We start from the raw sequence: 20,737 nt of genomic DNA, 5'->3' as shown, positions 1-20,737 counted from the left end.
TTCTTTGTTTCCAGTCCCCTGATCATCTTTGTTGCCCTCCTCTGAACCCTCTCCAATTTGTCTGTATCCTTCTTAAAATGTGGTGCCCAGAACTGGACACAGTACTCCAGGTGAGGCCTAACCAGTACTGAGTAGAGGGGAACTAGTACTTCCCGGGATTTGGAAGCTAGGCTTCTATTAATGCAGCCCAAAATAGCATTTGCCTTTTTTGCAGCCACATCACATTGTTGGCTCATATTCAGCTTGTGATCGACAACAATTCCAAGATCCTTCTCGCTTGTAGTGTTGTTGAGCCACGTATCCCCCATCTTGTAACTGTGCATTTGGTTTCTTTTTCCTAGGTGCAGAACTTGGCATTTATTCCTATTAAATGTCATTCTGTTGTTTTCTGCCCAGCGCTCCAGTCTATCCAGATCACTTTGAATTGTGTTTCTGTCTTCCAAAGTATTAGCTAACCCGCCAAATTCTGTGTCATCTGCACCTTTGATCAGCATTCCCTGCACCTCCTCCTCCAAGTCATTAATACAAATGTTGAAGAGCACTGGGCCCAGGACTGAACCCTGCGGTACCCCACTCGTTACATCTCCCCAGTTTGAGAAGATCCCATTGAGAAGCACTCTTTGAGTCTGATTCTGTAGCCAACTGTGGATCCATTGTTGTTTCATCTAGCCCACTTTGAGCTAGTTTGTTCATCAGGATATCATGGGGCACTTTGTCGAAAGCTTTGCTGAAGTTGAGGTATATTATGTCTACAGCATTCCCACAGTCCACAAGGGAGGTGACTTGATAAAAAAATGAGATCAGATTAGTCTGGCAGGATTTGTTCTTGACAAATCCATGTTGGCTTCGAGTAATCACTGCACTGTTTTCAAGGTGCTTACAGATGGATTGCTTTATCATCTGCTCCAGAATTTTCCCAAGGATTGATGTCAGACTGACTGGTCTGTAGTTCCCAGGTTCCTCCTTTTTACCCTTTTTGAAGATAGGGACAACATTAGCCCAGTCATCTGGCACTTCACCTGTCCTCCATGATTTCTCAAAGAGAATAGACAGTGGTTCTGAGAGTTCTTCTTCCAGTTCCTTTATGACTCTAGGATGCAGTTCATCTGGCCCTGGAGATCTGAACTCATTCAAAGTAATTAGATGTTCCTTGACCATATGCCTATCGATCTCAAGCTGCAATCCTGCCCCTTCAGCCTGTACTTTGCCTTTGCCAGGGGGTCATAGACCCTCTTTTGGGAGAAGACTGAGCCAAAGTAGGAATTGAGCACTTCTGCCTTTTCTTTGTCATCTGTTATCATTTTGCCATCCTTATTTAATAGATGAACCACCATTTCTTTCCTCTGTCTTTTACTATGCACGTAGCTAAAGAAAGCCTTTTTGATCCTCGCCTCCATGCTCCAGCTGCCCTGCATCTTTGGCTAGATGGCCAATTTTGGCTGTGTAGCCACAGCTTCAGGGAGGGAGAGGGAAGGAGACCATGCGACGCATAGATAGCTACGTAAAGTGGCTTCTGCGGTCTCCTCCCCTCCCCTGGGACAGCCCCCTTTTCCTCGTCTCCATGCTCCATTTCCGAGCACAGAGACATAGCTGTTGCAGAGAGAACCATGCTGGCTATGAGGGGATGGGGAAGGGACAGGGAGCGCAGCTTCTGGGAACTGCGTTCAGAGCCCTGGCTCCAACCTTGGTTCCCAGAAACTGAAAAATCCTACGGCCCTCTAGACAGTGTCTAGTGGCCATAGGATTGCTCCCTAAATCATTAATTTCTTTAGCTCATTAAAAAGCAACACCATTGCAACCTACCCTCACAAACAGACTGTCTGCAAATGAAGCAGGGTTATCCACTTCGGTAAATGCTGGTGGCCCAGTGCCCATAATTCGCCAGCGCACATACAGCATGGTGGCTCCTCCTGATAACAGAAGAGTCATCCTGAAAAGAAGTCCTTTTCTAAACACCACTAGGCTCTAGAGAGAGGAAGAAGAAGAAAAACAGGGCAGATCATAACTACATTTTTCTCCTAAAAATGCAATATATAGCTGCAAGACAGATGAGGTGGGTGGGGAAAATGAGTAGTAGGAAAAGAATTTTTCTCCCTCTCTCGTAATACTAGAACCCAGAGTCATCCCATGAAACTGATTGGAGGGAGATCCAGGACAGATAAAAAGAAGCACTTCTTCACACAGCACATAGTCAAACTATGGAACTCTCTACCACAAGATACAATGATGGCCACCAATCTGGTTGGCTTTAAAAGGGCGTTAGACAAATTCTTGGAGGATAAGGCTATTAATGGCTACGAGTCCTGATGGCTATATGCTACCTCCAGTATCAGAGGCAATATGTCTATGTACACCAGTTGCTGGGGAACATGGGCAGGAGGGTGCTGTTGCACTCATGTCCTGCTTATGGGTTCCTGGTCAACAGCTAGTTGGCCACTGTGTGAACAGAATGCTGGACTAGATGGACCCTTGGTCTGATCCAGCTCTTCTTATGTTCTCAGTGGTAGTAGTAGTGCACACTCCAGGTTTGCTAGCTTCTGACCCAGCAAAGGCTCCTGTGCTTCTAACATGCACATGGTTAGAAAGAGGTCTGGTAGGTGCATCATACCACAGTGGTGCAATGATGAAAGAAACCTTTCAGCTATTAACAATTCAGGATCATTATATCTTTGTGAGCAGCAACACTATGCTGCTCACAAAGACTCCATCAATCTTGGAGCAAATTGTATGAGCGATCCTTTACTGGGTTTATAGTCCACATTTCCATGGAAGTGCAGTATAGTTGCAGTTACCAGTGTGAAGCAGTGGTTAAGAATATTGGACTAGGGCTGGGGAGACTCAGTTTCAAATCCATGTATGCTGCATTGAGCTCCTTGGAGGAAATGAAATGAATAAATAAAATAGCATCCTGAGAATATCAGACTTTAAAAATGAAGAAAGTCCCAAGCTCTGATGTTTAAAGCCTATGTGAGGAATCTCAGAAGCCAGAAAGAGGCTCAGTAAGATTTCATGCCAGTGGTGAGAGGAAAGGACCTTCAGTGCCCTGGGCACGATCCAACGGGGGCCTTTCACATGCAGCCAGCCCCCACCGGCCCCGGTGAAAGCACAGCCCCTACCACTGGCGGCCACAATGTAGCGCTTCTAGGGGAAAGCCCTGAAACGAACAGAAACATTGGATCCTGCCCCCTATGGAAGACTGTGTTGTTCCTACTCAGAATTATTGGAAGCAGGACGAATTATTCAAACAGTGGAAATAGCAGCAATCAAAATTATTTTCCCACATAATCCATGATTTCTGAAAAAATAGTTGGGTCTCAAAGCCCTTCCTCAGCGTCATATGCTTTCCATGCCTGGAAAACTGCAGGAAGATGCCTTGATAAGGGGATCAATTATATTGCCTTCTGAATCCTGGCCCAAGTTAAATTCCATAGCTGTGAACCACATGAAAGTGACAAAAGGTGTGTGTCACTGTAGCAACATTACCCATTAAAAGTATAAGATACAGACATGGAATTCTTCACTAGATCCTCATGTTAGGTTTTTATGCTGGTTCCATTAATATTGTTTTAAATCAATGTTGATGTGATTTTATTTTTTATTTTTTGTACTTTATTGATTTGTAACTTTTGTATATTACCCAGAGGACTCAGTTGAAGGGCAAGAGAAAGATGTCATAAATAAATACAACAAAAGAAAGTACCTTACAGGGAACAGTAAAACATGAAAAAATAAAGAAATAATCATGTTTGTACTAGCTCATCTATCTATTTCATTAGAATGTACAATAAAATATAGGCTCCAATCTTCAGCATATTTGGAAGTAGTTCCCACTGAAATCAGTGGAGTTTACTTCCAAGGAAACATGTTTAGGGTTGGTTGCAAAGGGAACCTAGTAGAAATTATTATTCCTTAACATACAAAGGTTTTATCAACAGGTATGTGACATGTTTTATGTCAAAGCTAACTTCTACAAAGCATTTGCAACAGCTCATATATTACTGAGCACATTAAATGGAACAGAACTCTCACTGCTTTAGAGAGCAATCCTATGTCCCCTAGACAGCGTCTGGGGGAGATAGAATATTTCAGTTTCCCAGCTTTGAGCTCATAGACAACGCTACAAACTCATAGCCCAGAAACCGTGCTCCTCGCCCCTCCCCACTGTAGCCGGGGTGGAGAGAACCGCGGCAGCTGCCCCTGTGCCTGTCCACACTTGTAACACAGAAGCACGGACAGGTAGAAAAGGGGGCATTCCCAGGGGTGGGGAGGGGACTGCGGAAGCTGTTTTAGACAGCTTCCTATGCAGTCTCCAGCCCCGTTCCCACCCACTCCCCAAAGTCACGCTTAGACGCCCGAAATCAGGCATCTAAGGAAAGCTTCAGGGCAGCCAGAGCATGGAAGGAAACCTCTCCTGCATGCTTCAGATGCCCTGCATTGGATCCAAACTCAATCTCAATAGGATTGTGCCCTTAACTATCCTTAATTTATTAATTTATCATAGTAACAGTAGATATTAAATACTTTAAATATCGCCATCATGCTGAATTCATATTCAGCAGCAACGTGGAATGATATTTAGCATTTTACTGTATTTGACAGAGGACATGCAATAGTGTTTAGTATTTGACAGCATTAATAGCTGACATGCTGTAATCTTTTTTATTTGATAGCTGAAGTGTAATGTTATATGACATCTGGCAGCTATTTGACAGCTGCCAGTTCACTGCACTTGTCAACTGATAAACATCAAATCAATCAAGAGAGGCTGTCAACATCTCTAAAACACTTAAGTTTCAAATTGTGAGGACTTCAAATTAAATCCTTGATATTGCACTCAATTTTATATGTTTTAAATTCATTCAGCTATATCTGATTTATTTATTATTTCATTTTTAGACAGTTTACCAAACTCTGGAAGGCAGTTCACAATAAAATATAGTTAAAATGCCATGTTAAATAAAATGCAAAACATGTGATAATGTTGCCTGATCTGTTGGGGAAGAAGCCCATGTCAAGGTGCACCATCCTCCAAACAAATCATACAATCCTGAAAGGATGAGGCTTCTCTCTCTTCCCCCTACCGCCTTCGCCTAACATTATCACTGCTTTGGCTTCCTTCAGTCTTCCTGCCTAGGTCAGCTGCTGCAAGTTCTGCATTACTATTCACAACAGGGCTGGGCCTTCCAGATATTTTGCCCTACAACTCCCATCAGCCCTCACCACTGGCTATGCTGGCTAGGGCTGATAGAAATTGTAGGGGAAAAGCATTTGGAGGGCTGCAAGTTGCTCACTCCTGATTACAATGTTTCTGAAGATGAAGGTTCAGTTTAGCAATCGTTGATAACCACAAAATCAGCAGAAACATCTAGAGCACCAGGAAGAGACTGAAGATCAACCCCTCCCCACCGGGTCTCTGTTGATGTTGGAGTTTTTCAGAACAGCACCAGAATGAGAGGGGGGGGGGGACATTTGAGAAGAAATCTGATTTCAATTTCCTGCACTTGTCACTTTTGAAGAACTGGTTGCTGATTATATTATGTATGTATCTCAACAACTGATAATACCAACCGATAATTGTGTTTTACTGATTGATACTGCCTATTTTGTAAGTAACATAAAATGTTATCATATTAGTATTACTGAAATGATTTGTTTATTTAGATTGGTTTTATTTGGTTTTGAAATGAATTGGTATTAGAGTGACAAATGTGATTGTACTGGATTTTATTGTACATCACTTTGTGGGTGCCAATGGGCAGAAAAAATATATAGAAATACTTTAAATGATAAATAAATTATTATAACAATGTATTCCTGTGTTGTGAGACGCTTTGGGCACGTTTATGTGGAAAAATGGCATACAAATTAAAGCAATAAAAACAGCAACTTTTTTCAGAGGTTGCTCTTTGTGTTTTCTGTTATGTGGAATCTTGACTACTCATTCAGGTTCCACAGATAAAATCACAGGCCTGTAGCAGAGTTGCTGTTAGTTGATGGGGAAAAAAACAGTGGGAGTGGGAGCCTGAAGGCTGGGTTGTACTTAAGGGGACAGTGCAGAATTAATTTACTGCCTGAATGCAACACACTCTCGCCTTTTAAAAAGATTAAAGATCAGCATTTTCTCGAAAAACTGCTACCTCTGCACTAAGCCATCATCCATCTTTCTAGTACACAAAGGAAGTGTCCTAACACTGCAAATGGATGATGGGAGAAAGAGTTCAGAAAGAGGATACAGATTTTATTTTAAAGGTTTTTCTAAATGGCCCAACCCACAGAATATAGTTTTTAAAACAGGCTATATTGTGGAGACTATGGCAAAGAATTCCAGGGTTAAAATGGTAGCATATGCAGTTTTACTCTCTTGCACTGTGTGTGCTGTCTGATTCCCTTCAGCGGAAGGAGACATGTAATGACATGTACATGAGGAGCTGCCCCCTTCACCTGTAACAGAATCCCCAAACCAATTGCTAGTATGGTGTGCATGTGTTCTAATCCTAAATTTAGCACCTTGATTCTAACCACATTACTTGAAAGTAAATTCCACTGAAATAAATGGAACTTGCTTCCAAGCGATGCACTAAGCACTGGGCAAAAGCAAGGATTTGGTTTAACTCAGATGGTCAGCATTTTGTGTTTGCCTGTTTGTAACACGAATAACAATATAAATATTGTTATTTATAACAATATTAGGATATTGTTATAAAACTTTGTATACGCTGTTACAGAACTCTACAGGTTCCAAAACCTAGCCCAATTCACCCACCCCAGTTTCAAGGAAGAGAGGAGCCTTATTCAGGCATTCACTTCAACATGTGAGGGCTTAAAGTGTGTACTGGGGTGGGGCCATGCATGCTGGCCCACCCCCCTCCATTCAGACCTTGCCAAGTTCAACCAGCGAGGTCTGAATGCAAGTAGAACTCTTCACACAATCAGGAACTCTAATGAGGCAGGGTCCTTGATCGCAGGGAGAGTTCTATTTGTGTTAAGCAAACTTGAGTAGAACTCCTGTTCGGACCTTGCCAGTTCATGGCAAGGCCTGTACTGAGGGGGGCGGGGGGCATGACCGATGTGCACGGAGATGCAAGAGGCAGGTCTAGCGTGCATACAGCCCTTTCCCAATACACACATTGAGCCTTCACGTGTTCAACCAAACACCTAAATTGGATTATATGCTATTCTGTCACTTATAGCATGACACTGTGGGCAGTGATAATGTAACTACTGTGATGTCGTGACATATTCACAAACAAACTGTTTAAGGAATAAAGCTCCCAAAAATTCTAGTTTCTACAAGGGAAATAAGAGGTCAGTTTGGCTCAGGGAAGCTCTCACAAAGGTCTACAGAGAGAAAGAGCTAGGCTGGAAAGCTGAGGTCTGGAAATCTGAGTGGGAAGGGCAGCTTGAAGGCAGGTAGCTCAGAGGTAGGGTGACTGAAGATCTGAGCAAAAAGTAAGGCATGTAAGACAGGACAGATGCCAATGAGAATGGGCACCAGGAAAAAAAAATTACCACCAGGACAAAAGGACTGAAAGAAATACATATTCTTGCCTGGAAAGAGGACCAGGGAGAGACACACAAGTGCTGGTCAACACAAAGGTGGCCAAAGGAAGCAGAATAGAGTGGAATGAAAAGCAGGGACCTGAGACAGTGAAGTCAAAGATTTATTTTGGTCATAGACTAGCACAAATAAGAGAACAGTAGCTAATAAAGGTACAGAGATGAAGAAAGGAGGCACCAAGGCAAGGCTGTGGCAAATCTTCCCATAAGGTCCAAGCTGCATGGGGTGGAGAGTAGGAAGATACATGGAGGATAAGGCTATTAATGGCTACTAGTCAGGATGGCTATATATTACCTCCAGTATCTGGAGCAGTATGCTTTTGAATGCCAGTTGCTGGGTACATGGACGGGAGGATGCTGCTGTACACTCAGGCCCTGCTTGTGTGTTTCCCATAAGCAATTGGTTGGCCACTGTGTGAACAGAATGCTGCACAAGATAAGCCTTTGGTCTAATCCAGTATGGCTATTCCTAAGGTTCCTAAGATTCTGTATGCTACTAGAAGGAAGGAAGTGAGCAAGCAAGGGAACCTTGGAAGTAATTAAAACACACACACCAAGCAGGTATGTAAGTCTACATATCAAGTCTGAAACTAGCTTGATCCACCTACTCATATATAGAGGAGGGGGAGCAGGAAAGATCTAATACACCTTCATTGCAATCCTCTGAGCAATGTTTTACTTGCAGATTAAAAAAGATTGAAAGACAAGAGGTACATAAGCTGTCCTTTTGGGAAAGGAGATTTGGAAGGATGTAATTATGTTATTCTGACAAGAGGCTACTTGACCCATGCAATTACCTAGTTTTAGCAGCATTCACTCTCCTATTTAGATAAAAGCTCATCTCTCAGAGGGCTTGCACTATTGAAGCTTATTGGAGTAATATTCACATTTCGTAGAAAACGTTCTATCACAGTATTTAATCTCTAACATTCACACTAGTTGAATCAAAGAACAGTATACCTCTCATTTTGCTCTAAAGATATTCGCAATGAGAGCATTATATTATGCTACTGACACTAACATTGAAATGTTAACTGTTTGAGAACACAGATCAAAGTGGCATCTCTTCACATCTAAAGTTAAATGGAATCACCTCCAGTGACTTGTCCTTACGTAGTATCTTCAAAACAACTTCCAAAATATTGAGCTTGTTAATCACCACAGCATCAAAAAGAGCATTTAAACCCTAAAAAGACAGGAGTTAAAGAGGATGAAAGAGGGCAAGGACAACAGGAGATATATCTTTTAAATATTTATTTTAATTAGATGTAAAATGTCTGGAAATGCTGAAGTAGTGGGGAATTGGGGGGATTGAAACATATGCAGTACTTACTTTCTTATCAAATCTAAACTTATTTAACTGCTTTAACAACATAACATGCATATTTATAACTTAACATATAAAATTGTACTATTTGACATAATTATGCAATTTACAGAGCAATTTTATTTATTTATTTAAATATTCTTCTAGGCCACCTTTTAGGTCGGGGTGGGCAACTTGCGACTCTCCGGATGTGCTGGCCTACAATCCCTCACCACTGGCTATGCTGGCTAGGGATGATGGGAGTTGTAGACCAAAACATCTGGAGCACCACACGTTGCCCATCCTTGTTTTAGGGTAAAAAGCCCCCTAAGGAGGCTTACATAAAAGAATCCTTACTCAGAAGTAAGGCCCACTCTGTTTAATGGCACTTACTTCTAGGTAGGTGTGCATAGGACTGCAGTCTCAAAAGTGTAAATACCTTGCAGCGCAATCCTAGACATGTCTGCTCTGAGGTAGAGATGTGAAGGCCCGAGAAAAAAAATTGAAAAATGTGGGGAAAAACAATTTTTCTCAGTTCTTTCCAAGGACCATTTTTGTTTTTTCCCCCAAAAATGGAAAAATTGAACAGCTTTGGATTATGAAAGTTTTTCTTTTAGAACTTAAGACAAAGTGTTTATATATTGTTACACAATCTTTGCTGGTCCCAAAATGATTTCCAAAAACTATGTAATAAGAACTTTTATAGAAAGACAAGAGATGTAAAATGTCTGGAAATAATGAAGCCATGGGGGAAAGTGTTTTTTTTAATCCTCTCTGTAAGATTCCCGGCATAGTTATTTCTTCCATTCCTTATTAAAATTATTGATCTAAAGTATATTTTACCGATACACATTTATGCTCCATTTCCCAGCATGTGAGTCGAGTAACCATTGTGCATTCTTGACAGTTTGGATTTTGTTCTGTAGAGTCCTGTGTTTCTGGGTTTGTTCTGGTTAGATGCTGTAGCAGTCAATTAATGTAGTTCTAATCTAAAACGCACATGTGAAAAAAACCCACTGTAAGTTATCCAGCTACTGTCACCAGATGCGACGGAACAGTATGTGGGTTATCCCGCCTATGTTTCTTTTTTTAAAATTAACTTTGAGGCTTGGGTCTACAGAACTCAATGCCACCGTTTTTAATAAAGTTCTCAATTAGACCTCACCACTAGGGAATGCTGCCTCAGCTATAAAACTTTTTAACTGCTGCCATTAGAATAAACCCTCTCTACCTAAATGAAACTCAGTAGCCTGATTCCTACGGCATAGGCATGGGACTGACACTACAACTAGAGACAACTTTTCAAAATGAACAAAAAGTAAGACGTTCATTAATGGAAATTATTTACAAAAATGAATAAAATGTCACTCTTCAAATAATAGGTTGATCTTAAATAAGGATCTTAAATTAAACATGATTGCTTACCATTCCTAGCCTGAGTCTTTCCTGGCTAAATAAAATCCCAGTAGTTTTTTCTTCAGATCAGATTTCCCTAAGCTTCACTCCACAAACAGGAATAGGTTTAGGAATTTCCCAAACTTCCTTACAAATAGGAACAGATGTTGTACACCAGTCTTCCTCTGCCTCCAGTTCTTCCTGCTTCTTCTGGCTTCTAGGATGATTCAGATGTTTCAGGGATTACTTGCTGATGTTCCCTCTGGTCAAACATTAAATAGGAGCCTTAAATATGTTATGTATATCTTGGTTTGCTCATAAAATTATCATGTTTGGTACTTTAAATGTAAAAGTATATATTCAAACAATAATCACAAATTTACTAAGTTTACTTTTAGAAGTTTTAAAAAATAATGATAATTTTAAGAGCAAACCAAGTTATACATAAAATAACTTTAGGAAAGAAAGGATGCTTTATGTTCCTAAAGCAGCACTCCCCAACCTGGTGTCCTCCAGATGTTTTGGACTACAATGTCCAGCATTCCTGACCATTGGCCATGCTGCTTGAGGCTGATGGGAGCTGAAATCCAAAATATCTGGAAGGCACCAGGTTGGGGAAGGTTGACTTTAAATTTGTAAAGAGCACTAAAAAAATAAGTGTTGGTTATTGTTCTATTTTTCCCAAAATTTCCATTTTTTCTGGGGGTGGGGAACCGGGAAAACATGTTTTTTTTCCATGGCCCCAAAATTTCCAGAAATTTTACATCTCTACTCCCAGGTAAGTGGATATAGGACTGCAGCCTTAGTTATTGCCATTTGAGAAGAAAAAAATAAACATGGAAAATAAAACCCATGCATAAACAAAATAAAGCACATTATTTAGACCGAAACAATCTCATATAGACACAATATTAAGGACTAGCAGCATATTTGTATATAAAGTTAAACTTTATAACAACATTTAAAACATTGAACTTTACAGTATACATAGAAATTAGTATTCTCTAATGTGGTAGACTGCTTTATATTACAAAATCTTCATCCTACACATTTTGATTGAGTAAAATATTGTCTTAAAGAGCGTTGTACTCATTCCAAAAGATAAAATATTTCATAGGTGTTTTTTTCCAGTCCCCCCCCCCCCATTTCCAATTTTTCCATTGGAAACGTTGAAAAACATCTTCAGAAAAACTTCTTTAAACCTAATTTTCCATGTTTTTCTGGGCCCTTAAGTCTCTATAATTGCATTTCAATAATAAGTTTTCATTTGTATTAAGTCTTTATATGTCAGTTCAGATGATCACCTAAAACATGGTTTAGGCACTTGTGAATCAACTGCACTCATGTGCTCCCATTCCCCTCTCCTCCATCCTACGTGAAAGGAAGAGAGTGAAAGCTGCCCTTTCACTTTAGAGCAAATCTCAGTACAAACCTGGGAAACTAAGCAATGTTAGTTAACCAGGATATCAAGCCACAGTTTGATCTTGATTTGTTTAAACTAACTTTGATTAAAACAGTCAATCATAGTTCCCCAAATGTGTTCGTAATTCAGAACTGTCATTTGCTCTAAGGAGAGGGGAGGGGGAGAGAATGAACCCAAGGCTCACTGTGACTCATTCATAATTACCAAACCATTATTTATGGGATAATCCAAACTAGAGCCAAGTCTGAATGACTTCAACATAACCAATAACTTCCTATCATTACAAGTAAGATTTGCATAATTGCCAAGAGAAACCTTACACAGCATGCCTCCCTTATATGGGGACAGTCTTGTGACCCATGTTAAGGGACCTAAGTTATTAATTCCTTAGAGTGGCAATTGCCACTCATTCGGTGTCATTCAACCAGCCCTGGCAAATTTGCCTGCAGACTGATTCTAAGACTACAGACATACATTCTTCAGTAACACTAACAATGAGCCATGTAACGACTAGGTACAGTAGTATACCGTTGAACCTGTCAAAAAATTTTCAAGCATTCACAATAGTGAACTAAAACAGGAAAATAGATAAGGTTGCTGGGTTGTTGTTATTTGATTTAAGAAAGTTTAACACCATTTTTGGCAAGAAAGCCTAAGTATTGAACAAACCCATAGGAAAGACGTATACTGTCGTAAGAGGGGATTTTATTTAACACTGGACTGAGTTCAGCAAATAAAAACATCAACATTTAGCTATTAAGAGAAACCTTACCAGTATCGTAATTCCTTGTTCTTTGCACAGCATGGCCACAGCACCTAGGAGAACACTCAGCAAAACCCAGGCTGTAGAAAAATGTGATCCTTCTTTACCTATCAGTTTTAAAACAGAATATAAAGAAAAGAAACTGACAACATGTACAAATATTCAGAGAACCAGCATGGGTCCTAGGTGTAAAGGTTTTTCAGAATAAGATTTGCCATTCAAGGTTATGCTCGTCAACTGCTTTTGGAACGTTTATGGTGTAGGAAATATGGACATATTTTTCTTGGTTGAAATTTTCAGTCAGACAGGTTTATGTAGACATTTCCATTCTGTTAGGAAATTACTGCCCAATAATATGCAATAAATTCTGTTTGTAAATTTTAGGTGTCTACAGCAGCTTACAGTGCCAGCTTTTTAAAAAGAAAATATTTTGCACATAGCTCTCATGATCTAACAAACAATTCTAAAAGATCTTTATGAACTAAAATACTGTGAGTAAAATGGGCTGCACTCCCACTTCCAAACAGACATTCCTCTAAAGACTTTTCATAAAATGTGATTTCACTCGCCCCACCCCCATCACAATGGCTTTAGAAAACTCTTCGATTTGCTGTCGCAGTAGCCTACATTTCATGTCTTCAAATGCTACTAATTTCAACATCACAGATGCAAGACCTATTATTATTACTATTATTATTGTTATTACAGCTACTACTATTATTAACATTTATATCGCACCTTTCCTCCAAGGAGCCCACAGCGGGATCCTCCTCTCCATTTTATCCTCACAACAACCCTGTGAGATAAGTTAGACTAAGAGTCAGCGACTGGCTCAAGGTCACCCAATGAGCTTCTTGGCTGAGTGGGGACTAGAACCTGGGTCTCCCCAGTCCTTGTCTAACAATCTAACCACTACCCCACACAGATTCTCACTATTCTCACTTTGCATTAAATGTTCTGTTAATATATGGCCCGCTTGCACTATATGCTTCCAAGCCCAATTCAAAGTGCTGGTTTTGACCTATACAACCCTTACATGGCTTGGGACCAAAGCACCTGACAGAATGCCTTTCCCGGCATGAACTGACCCATACACTACGCTCTACATTTAAGGCCCTCCTCTGGGAGCCTCCTCCGAGGGAGGCTCGGAGGGTGGCAACAAGGGTGAGGGCCTTCTCGGTGGTGGCTCTCCATTTATGGAATAATTTCCCTGATGAGGACCACCTGGAGCCAACATTGTCATCTTTTTGGCGCCAGGTTAAAACTGCCCTCTTCTCTCAGGCATTTGGCAGCGTATGATGACTCTCTTCACTGGCTTTGACTGATAGTCTTTAAATTGCTTTAGACATATGTTGTTGTTGCGTGTGTTATTTGTTTTATGTCATTATGTGAATGGTTTTTATATTTTATACAATGTATTTTAATGGTTTTTAGTTTTTGTGAACCGCCCAGAGAGCTTTGGCTATGGGGCGGTATAGAAATATAATGAATGAATGAATGAATGAATGAATGAATGAATGAATATGGTTCTCTTGGCAAGTCTGAAGCAGATGTGAATTTTAGAATGAGGGGGAAAAAAACATGCAAAAACCCAGAAAGCACCAAACAATCAGCAGTCAGTGGAAAAGGAGGTGGGGCCAGGGGAAAGGGGCACCGCCATCTGAGGAACTCAGGAGGGCCAGTTAGGGCCCCTGGCAGGCTGGATTTAAACCTTCGGAGTGAGGTTCACACACGTCTGACCTGCAATATAGGGCCTATACCATGGCAGATATTACATCTAGTCCAGCTCATTGTCTGAACCCTTTCAGCTTATCTCAACAAGGTACATTTTAGAGAGTGAAGCATGAGACATGCTAGAGCAATACACATCCGTGCTAAATAGGCACACTGAAGAAGCTCAGTTCACTATGATTAAGGTTTGAGAACAGAGAATTTTGCATTAAAAAAACATCCTTGTGGATGCACTTTCTTCATTATTGCCCCAAGAACAGGCATCGTGCAAAGTTATAAAAACAATATACACATGCCAGTATTGTCAAATAAGCGATGTAGCTTTTGAATCTCAATCAATCAGTGTTGAAAATGTAAAGCAACGAAGAAGTGCTAATTATTACTCCAAGGATACACACATGCCAAGTGTGTTAATCAGTTTAATGAAGCACAGTCCCTACAACTACATTGCTTCTCCCACCACAATCTCCTGTCAGAGAATGGAACTCATTCCTGGTTGGCACCTGAACCTAGTTGAAACTGGTGCACCATATTGTGGGAAGGCACTTTGCCATCCTCACCAGATGGTCACAAGTTTAATGTATGCCAAAGGCTTGCAGCAAGCATTTGATTCCTGTTCTAAAAAGCTAAATGCCCACAAGTGTTTCTGTCATTTTATATAAGAGAATCTAGTTTATAGAACTAGATTGAATTCATACTGTGAGGCCATGCAACTTGTACATTCATTTTATGTTCCAATGAAGTCATCCTGGGATGGAGGTCTATTTGGGTTGCAGGCATGGCTGAACATCATAGGAACATAGGATGCTTCCTTATACTGAGTCAGACCATGGGTACATCTAGCCCAGTGTTATCAACACTGACTGGGAGCAGCTACCAAGGATTGAACCTGGGACGTTGTGCATGCAAAGCAGATGATCTTACCACTGAGCCACAGCCCCACCCATCCATACCTAAAGCCTTGTTACTATGTTGAATCCACATCAACTGGATTGTTCGGTATCAATTAATCAGCTACTCTGATTTTTAAAGGTTAACATATGAGGAAAGATGACTCTTGATTTATATCCTAGTCCTGTCCAAGCTCTGACCACAGTTCTGTCAAATTCAGTATTATATGAATAAATACAAGTGGGACTTGCAACAATGTATGCATCCCTATCCCCTAGGGGTACCTTTCTTCAGAGGTCCAACGATCCTTGTAGTGCCTCCCCCACTGTGACCATCTCCTACAGTGCTATATAGCACTAGAGGGCTCAGTTTTGGGGATGGTTCCCAGAAGGGCCGTTGCTAGATTCTTAAAAGATCCAGGGCACAGGCCCATAACACAAATTTGCATCTGTCTATCTATCTTTATAATATAGCCAAGTCTAAGTGAACCTCTAATATATATGCGTGTGTGTAGGTGGTGTGCGCATGTGGTATGCTTGCGTGTGTGTATCGATTACATACATACATAAGAAGTGTGCACTGAACCCCCCACCCCACTTCAACTCAGACCCCGATTCAGCATTTTGGAAAACATTGCACTTCTGCTCAGGCCAATTTGTAGTCAGACCATTTCAGCTCAGCACCAAACCTGAGTCACGGTTTGGAAAAATGAGTCTTTATGCTTCCTGTTGACTACCATTGGATTTTTTTTAAAAAACTGTAACTTTTTTCTCTTGATCAGAACTGGATGATAATTTCAGGCATCATAGCCCCCTAGAAGGCGATTACACCTGCCCAATGTCAGAAAGATAGGTGCAGGGTTTATATTTTGATTTTCTTTTAAAGGGAACTGCCAATAACATTTTTATTACTTGGAAGAATTGGATACACATTTCAGGATTCATTGCCCCATCAGAGGAGATCATGTCTCCAAATTTCAGAATGATAGCCACAAGGATTTTTGTGCAAGGGTGGCCTTGACATTTTGAGGTCTCCAAAAGAGGACATACTAATCTCTTTATTTTCCTTGTGGACCATTGTTCTGAAAATTACGGACAGCCTAGAGTTCTCCCTAAGTAAGAAACCCACAGTTTCAGAAGGGTAAGTGTAGCAGTTCATGTGGAAGAGGAGTTCTCCAGTTTTGGGGAGGGAGTGATTTGCTTTCCTTTCCCCCCTTCCCCAATAGTTTTTTGGGTAAATTTGTATGAAAATGCATAGTTCATTAGAGGTGTCTCCCAGGCAAGAAAACTGCATAGTTTCTGAAAGATATACATACATGCAAATTTAGAATGACTAGAATTTATTTACATTTCACCAATATTAGCAGCAGGGAAACATGGGTGGGAAGGTGCTATTGCACTCATGTTCTACTTGTGGGTTTCCCATGGGCATCTGATTGGCCACTGTGTGAACAGAATGCTGGACTAGATGGACCTTGGTCTGATGCAGCATGGCTCTTCTTATGTTCTTAAACAGAGAGTGCATATGAGCATATGCAGAATGCTTTTCTTTCACCATTAAGCACTTACATTCTCCTCCTACCAATTCTATTCCCCTCCATGCAATCATCCCTTGTCATCCTACCATCGTCCAGCAACTCTTCATAAAAACAGATGTCTTGTTTTGTGCAACTCCTATCTCCTCCTTGTTATGCATAAGCTTTCATTGTATCTTCCTCCCCATAACTTCATTTGTGCCAAGACTTCACCAGGATTCAGCCAATGAGTCTGTTTTCAAAACTAGGGCTAAGTTATGGAGAAATTCTGAGCATGTACTAAGTGCCTTTCCCTCACCACTGAAGCTAGAGTTCATGCAAAAAAAACAAAACCCCAAACCCACACATGACAAAACATGCATAGGACTGAGCTGAAAGGGTAGTCAATTCATTCGGTGGAATTGGGTAGGCACTGTATTAAGCCTGCAGTACCATGCTCACAACTCAGGACTTATTTCTGAGTAAACATCCAGAACATCAAAGTGCAAACGTCTCTGCAAAAGTAACTTGTGCTGGAATCCTATGCACACTTCCCTGAGGGTAAGCCTCATTAAGCATAATAGAGCTTCTGTGTAGGCATACATAGGATTGTATAAATGAGCAGTATTTATCTCCCCTCCACTGACAAAACAAACCAAAACCTGCTATTTTTATTAAAGATTTCTGTTCATAGGAACATAGGAAGCTGCCTTATACTGAGTCAGACCCTGAGTCCATCTAGCGCAGTATTGTTGGCACTGACTGGCAGCAGCCGCTTTCCAGCGTTTCGGGCAGGATTCTTTCCTAGCCATACCTGGAGATGCTGGGGATTGAACCCGGGACCTTCTGCATGCCAAGCATGTGCTCTACTACTGAGCTACAGCCCTTCCCATTGCTGGATAATGGCAACTGACAAACAAAACAGCCCCAGATTTATTTCTCTGCGACCATGTGAACCCACTCTTCTCAAAGACTTGAGTGAGGAGAAGGAGAAAAACCAGTCCTCTTGTCTGTTTGTATAAAGTCAAATACAGTTCAGAACTTCTCTTGCTCACCAAAGAGAATTCTCTCTTTGTGACGTGGCTGCAAAAAAGGCAAATGCTATTTTGGGCTGCATTAATAGAAGCATAGCGTCCAAATCCCGGGAAGTACTGGTTCCCCTCTACTCAGCACTGGCTAGGCCTCATCTGGAGTACTGTGTCCAGTTCTGGGCACCACACTTTAAGAAGGATGCAGACAAACTGGAGAGGCTTCAGAGGAGGGCAACAAAGATGATCAGGGGACTGGAAACAAAGCCCTATGAAGAGAGACTGAAAGAACTGGGCATGTTTAGCCTTGAGAAGAGAAGACTGAGGGGAGATATGATAGCGCTCTTCAAGTACTTGAAAGGTTGTCACAGACAGGAAGGCCAGCATCTCTTCTCGATCATCCCAGAGTGCAGGACACAGAATAATGGGCTCAAGTTACAGGAAGCCAGATTCCATCTGAACATCAGGAAAAACTTCCTGACTGTTAGAGCAATACGACTATGGAACCAATTACCTAGGGAGGTAGTGGGCTCTCCCACACTGGTGGCGTTCAAGACGAAGCTGGACAGCCATCTGTCATGGATGCTCTGACTTGGATTCCTGCATTGAGCAGGGGGTTGGACTCGATGGCCTTGTAGGCCCCTTTCAACCCTACTATTCTATGATTCTATGATTCTTTAAGAATTCCTTAAGGTATGCTCTGGGTGGAATAAAGAAGAGAAAGAAAGAACAGGATAGGCGACGGAAGAAGAAAAGAAGAACGGTGACTGGAAATGCAGAGGGAGGGGGGTAGAGAGAATTCCCTAAGCCAAGTGGCTCCTTTCAGACAGGTGGTACTTCAGAGGAATTTAGGAGGCTGTGGAAGGTTTGTAAGGATTGCACGTACTTAAATGAACTCTATGAGGTGAGGTGGCTGAGGGTTTTTTCTAGCTTTTTTAAAACTGTAGAACCTATTTAAAAGCCCCAGCAGTTTCTTGATCATGACGCCACATAGTCCTAACCCTCCCTTTGGGATTATTTGAGTCTTACAGCTATTTAGGAGAAATTAAAGTGGAGGGGGAGAAAGAAGTTTGTGGAGGCTGACTGGATCCTTTGCTGTACTGAAGCTACTAAACTTCTGCAGAAGCCAAAGGTTCTACTTTGGGGCAGTAAAATCAGGTACTGTGTGAAATATCAGTATTTCACATGAAGCTCTTTCTTCCCTTCCTTCTTCCTCTTCAAAATTTCATTACAAGCAAGCTCCCAACAGTGGGCATGTAAGAGCAGAAAAGTAGGGGGAGAGAGGTTTTTTGCACCTCAAAAAAACCTACACCAGAGATTAGGGATAGTGACCTCGTAATGGTCACCTTAAATACCTTCTGATTAGGATTTCTAATCCCCTGTGTAGCTTGGCAGTTTTTACTTTTTTAGTCTTTGAGGAAAAGAAACTTTACGCATGGCTAGCACAAAAGCCACTGGACCTAACTGTCTGAAATTTGGCAGGTTCAGTCAGCTCCAAAGGGGCTGCCAGGTCCCCAAATTCCATGCACTTATGTGGAAGAGCAAAAAAATTATAGCTCTTTGCTTTGCACATTTTGCACTCTTTGCACATTTTCTTGAGAAAATCAAATTTTACCTGTGGGTAGAACAAAAGCCGGATCCCCAAATTCCATGCACTCTTACATTTCTCTGCCTCCTAACCATGGAAACTCAGAAGTCCTTGTTTGGGCTATTTCGGTTTTTATTTTTTAGACTTTTCTTTTAATTTACAGATGTCAGTACTTCTTCACATCTTGGGAGTTCCCCAAGTACATAGAAACCACTCCCTTGTTTTTGGGCAGCCTAGTTTCTCTGCAAAACTGACAGGCACTTGACCACCCAACTTTGCTATTAGAAGGAATTATATAAATAAAAGAGTAGTAAATGCCTAGAAAATCTTACACAGGCTTAGGTCAAGTAAAAGGTGAATTCAAGTAACCTATAGTATAGATGAGATAACTTAGGACAAACACTGCATCAGAAAGCCAAGAACAAGACCCTGGCCCTCAACTGTTGGGCACAGATAAACATAGGTTAGTCAAAAATCACGCAGATAGACACGCACACTCTTGGGTAACCATTAAGGGACCAATATATAATATATACTTGAGAGCCAGCATGGTGTAGTGGTGAGAGTGCTGGACTGGGAGCAGGGAGATCCGGGTTCTAGTCTCCACTCGGCCATGGAAGCTCACTGGGTGACTTTGGGCCAGTCACAGACTCTCAGCCCAACCTACCTCCCAGGGTTGTTGTGAGGATAAAATGGAGAGGAGGAGGAGAAGGAGAATGTAAGCTGCCTTGGGTTCCTTGAAAGAGGAAAAAAGGCGGGATATAAATGCAATAAAAAAATAGAGACTATTTTTATTTCTGTGATCAAATCAGCAGATCTATTAAAAAACTGTTGGTTGTACTGATGAAGTACTTACTTTCTCTAAACGCCTTGCAGTAGCCAAGAAAAGACAACAAAAAGAACAGGGCGCACAGCAGGTCTGCTCTGCCAACAATCCCTGCAATCTTAAAAAGAAAAGGAAGAGGAATTTAAAATTACCAAAAGAAAAGTTTCCTCCTAACTGAAGTACCATGGAAGGGTAATTCCTTTTTAAACTATTACATCAACATCACTAGGGGTCTGTAAGCTGTGGACAAAGTTAAGCATTTTGGAGGTTTCAATCCGAGAGAGTAAATCAAATGCTTCATCCACGCCCACTAAAATTAATGAGTGTTGAGAGCAGGGAGGATGTGCAGCATTAGAAGTCAAAACAGCTCCTGAACATATGGCGCTCCTGGACTAAGCTGATGGAAAGTTAAGCAAGTTCCATATATCTGAGCCTAAATTGGGGAATGCAAGATAGGAGAGGGTCTCCACCAAAACTTCCTACTCTTGCAGTAAGATGGTTGAACAACTACCATGTCTCCCTCTAAAATGGCTTTAGCAATGGGTGGCACATGTCCCCTTTCCTTGTGCCACTGGCAGTATCAACAGAGGTAGTGCAAAAGCACTAGATTTCAGCTAGAACTGGTGGGGTAGAGGTGGGGTAGTTAATTATGTTGGTGGACTCAAGGAGCCACAAATCTCTCCTCCCAACACTCATCTGAGGAGAAAAGGGAAGCT

The 20,737-nt window shown here is 41.3% G+C and overlaps 1 protein-coding gene across 4 annotated transcripts in view; it reads right to left on the bottom strand.

Annotated features, from left to right (window-relative positions):
* Positions 1 to 20,737, bottom strand: part of LOC146350291 (gamma-glutamylaminecyclotransferase-like) — a 98,953-nt gene that overhangs the window by 53,698 nt on the left and 24,518 nt on the right. For all 4 annotated transcript variants that reach the window (XR_014789246.1, XM_084844683.1, XM_084844677.1 and 1 more), the window contains exons 5-8: positions 20,052 to 20,139; positions 12,454 to 12,551; positions 8,651 to 8,743; positions 1,804 to 1,965 (exon numbers count right to left, since the gene is read on the bottom strand). Coding sequence is in view for 3 of the 4 variants with exons in the window: in XM_084844683.1 (XP_084700809.1) it covers positions 1,804 to 1,965; positions 8,651 to 8,743; positions 12,454 to 12,551; positions 20,052 to 20,139 (441 nt within the window). In the remaining variant the exon portion in view is untranslated. The remainder of the gene's footprint in view (positions 1 to 1,803; positions 1,966 to 8,650; positions 8,744 to 12,453; positions 12,552 to 20,051; positions 20,140 to 20,737) is intronic.

This window comes from Heloderma suspectum, chromosome 3 (assembly GCF_057233095.1).
Source record: "Heloderma suspectum isolate Gila_16-S chromosome 3, 16-S_ref, whole genome shotgun sequence".
Taxonomy (NCBI): Eukaryota; Metazoa; Chordata; class Lepidosauria; order Squamata; family Helodermatidae; genus Heloderma; species Heloderma suspectum.
Note: the sequence above shows the minus strand (reverse complement) of the source record. Positions and strands in the feature narration are given on the sequence as shown.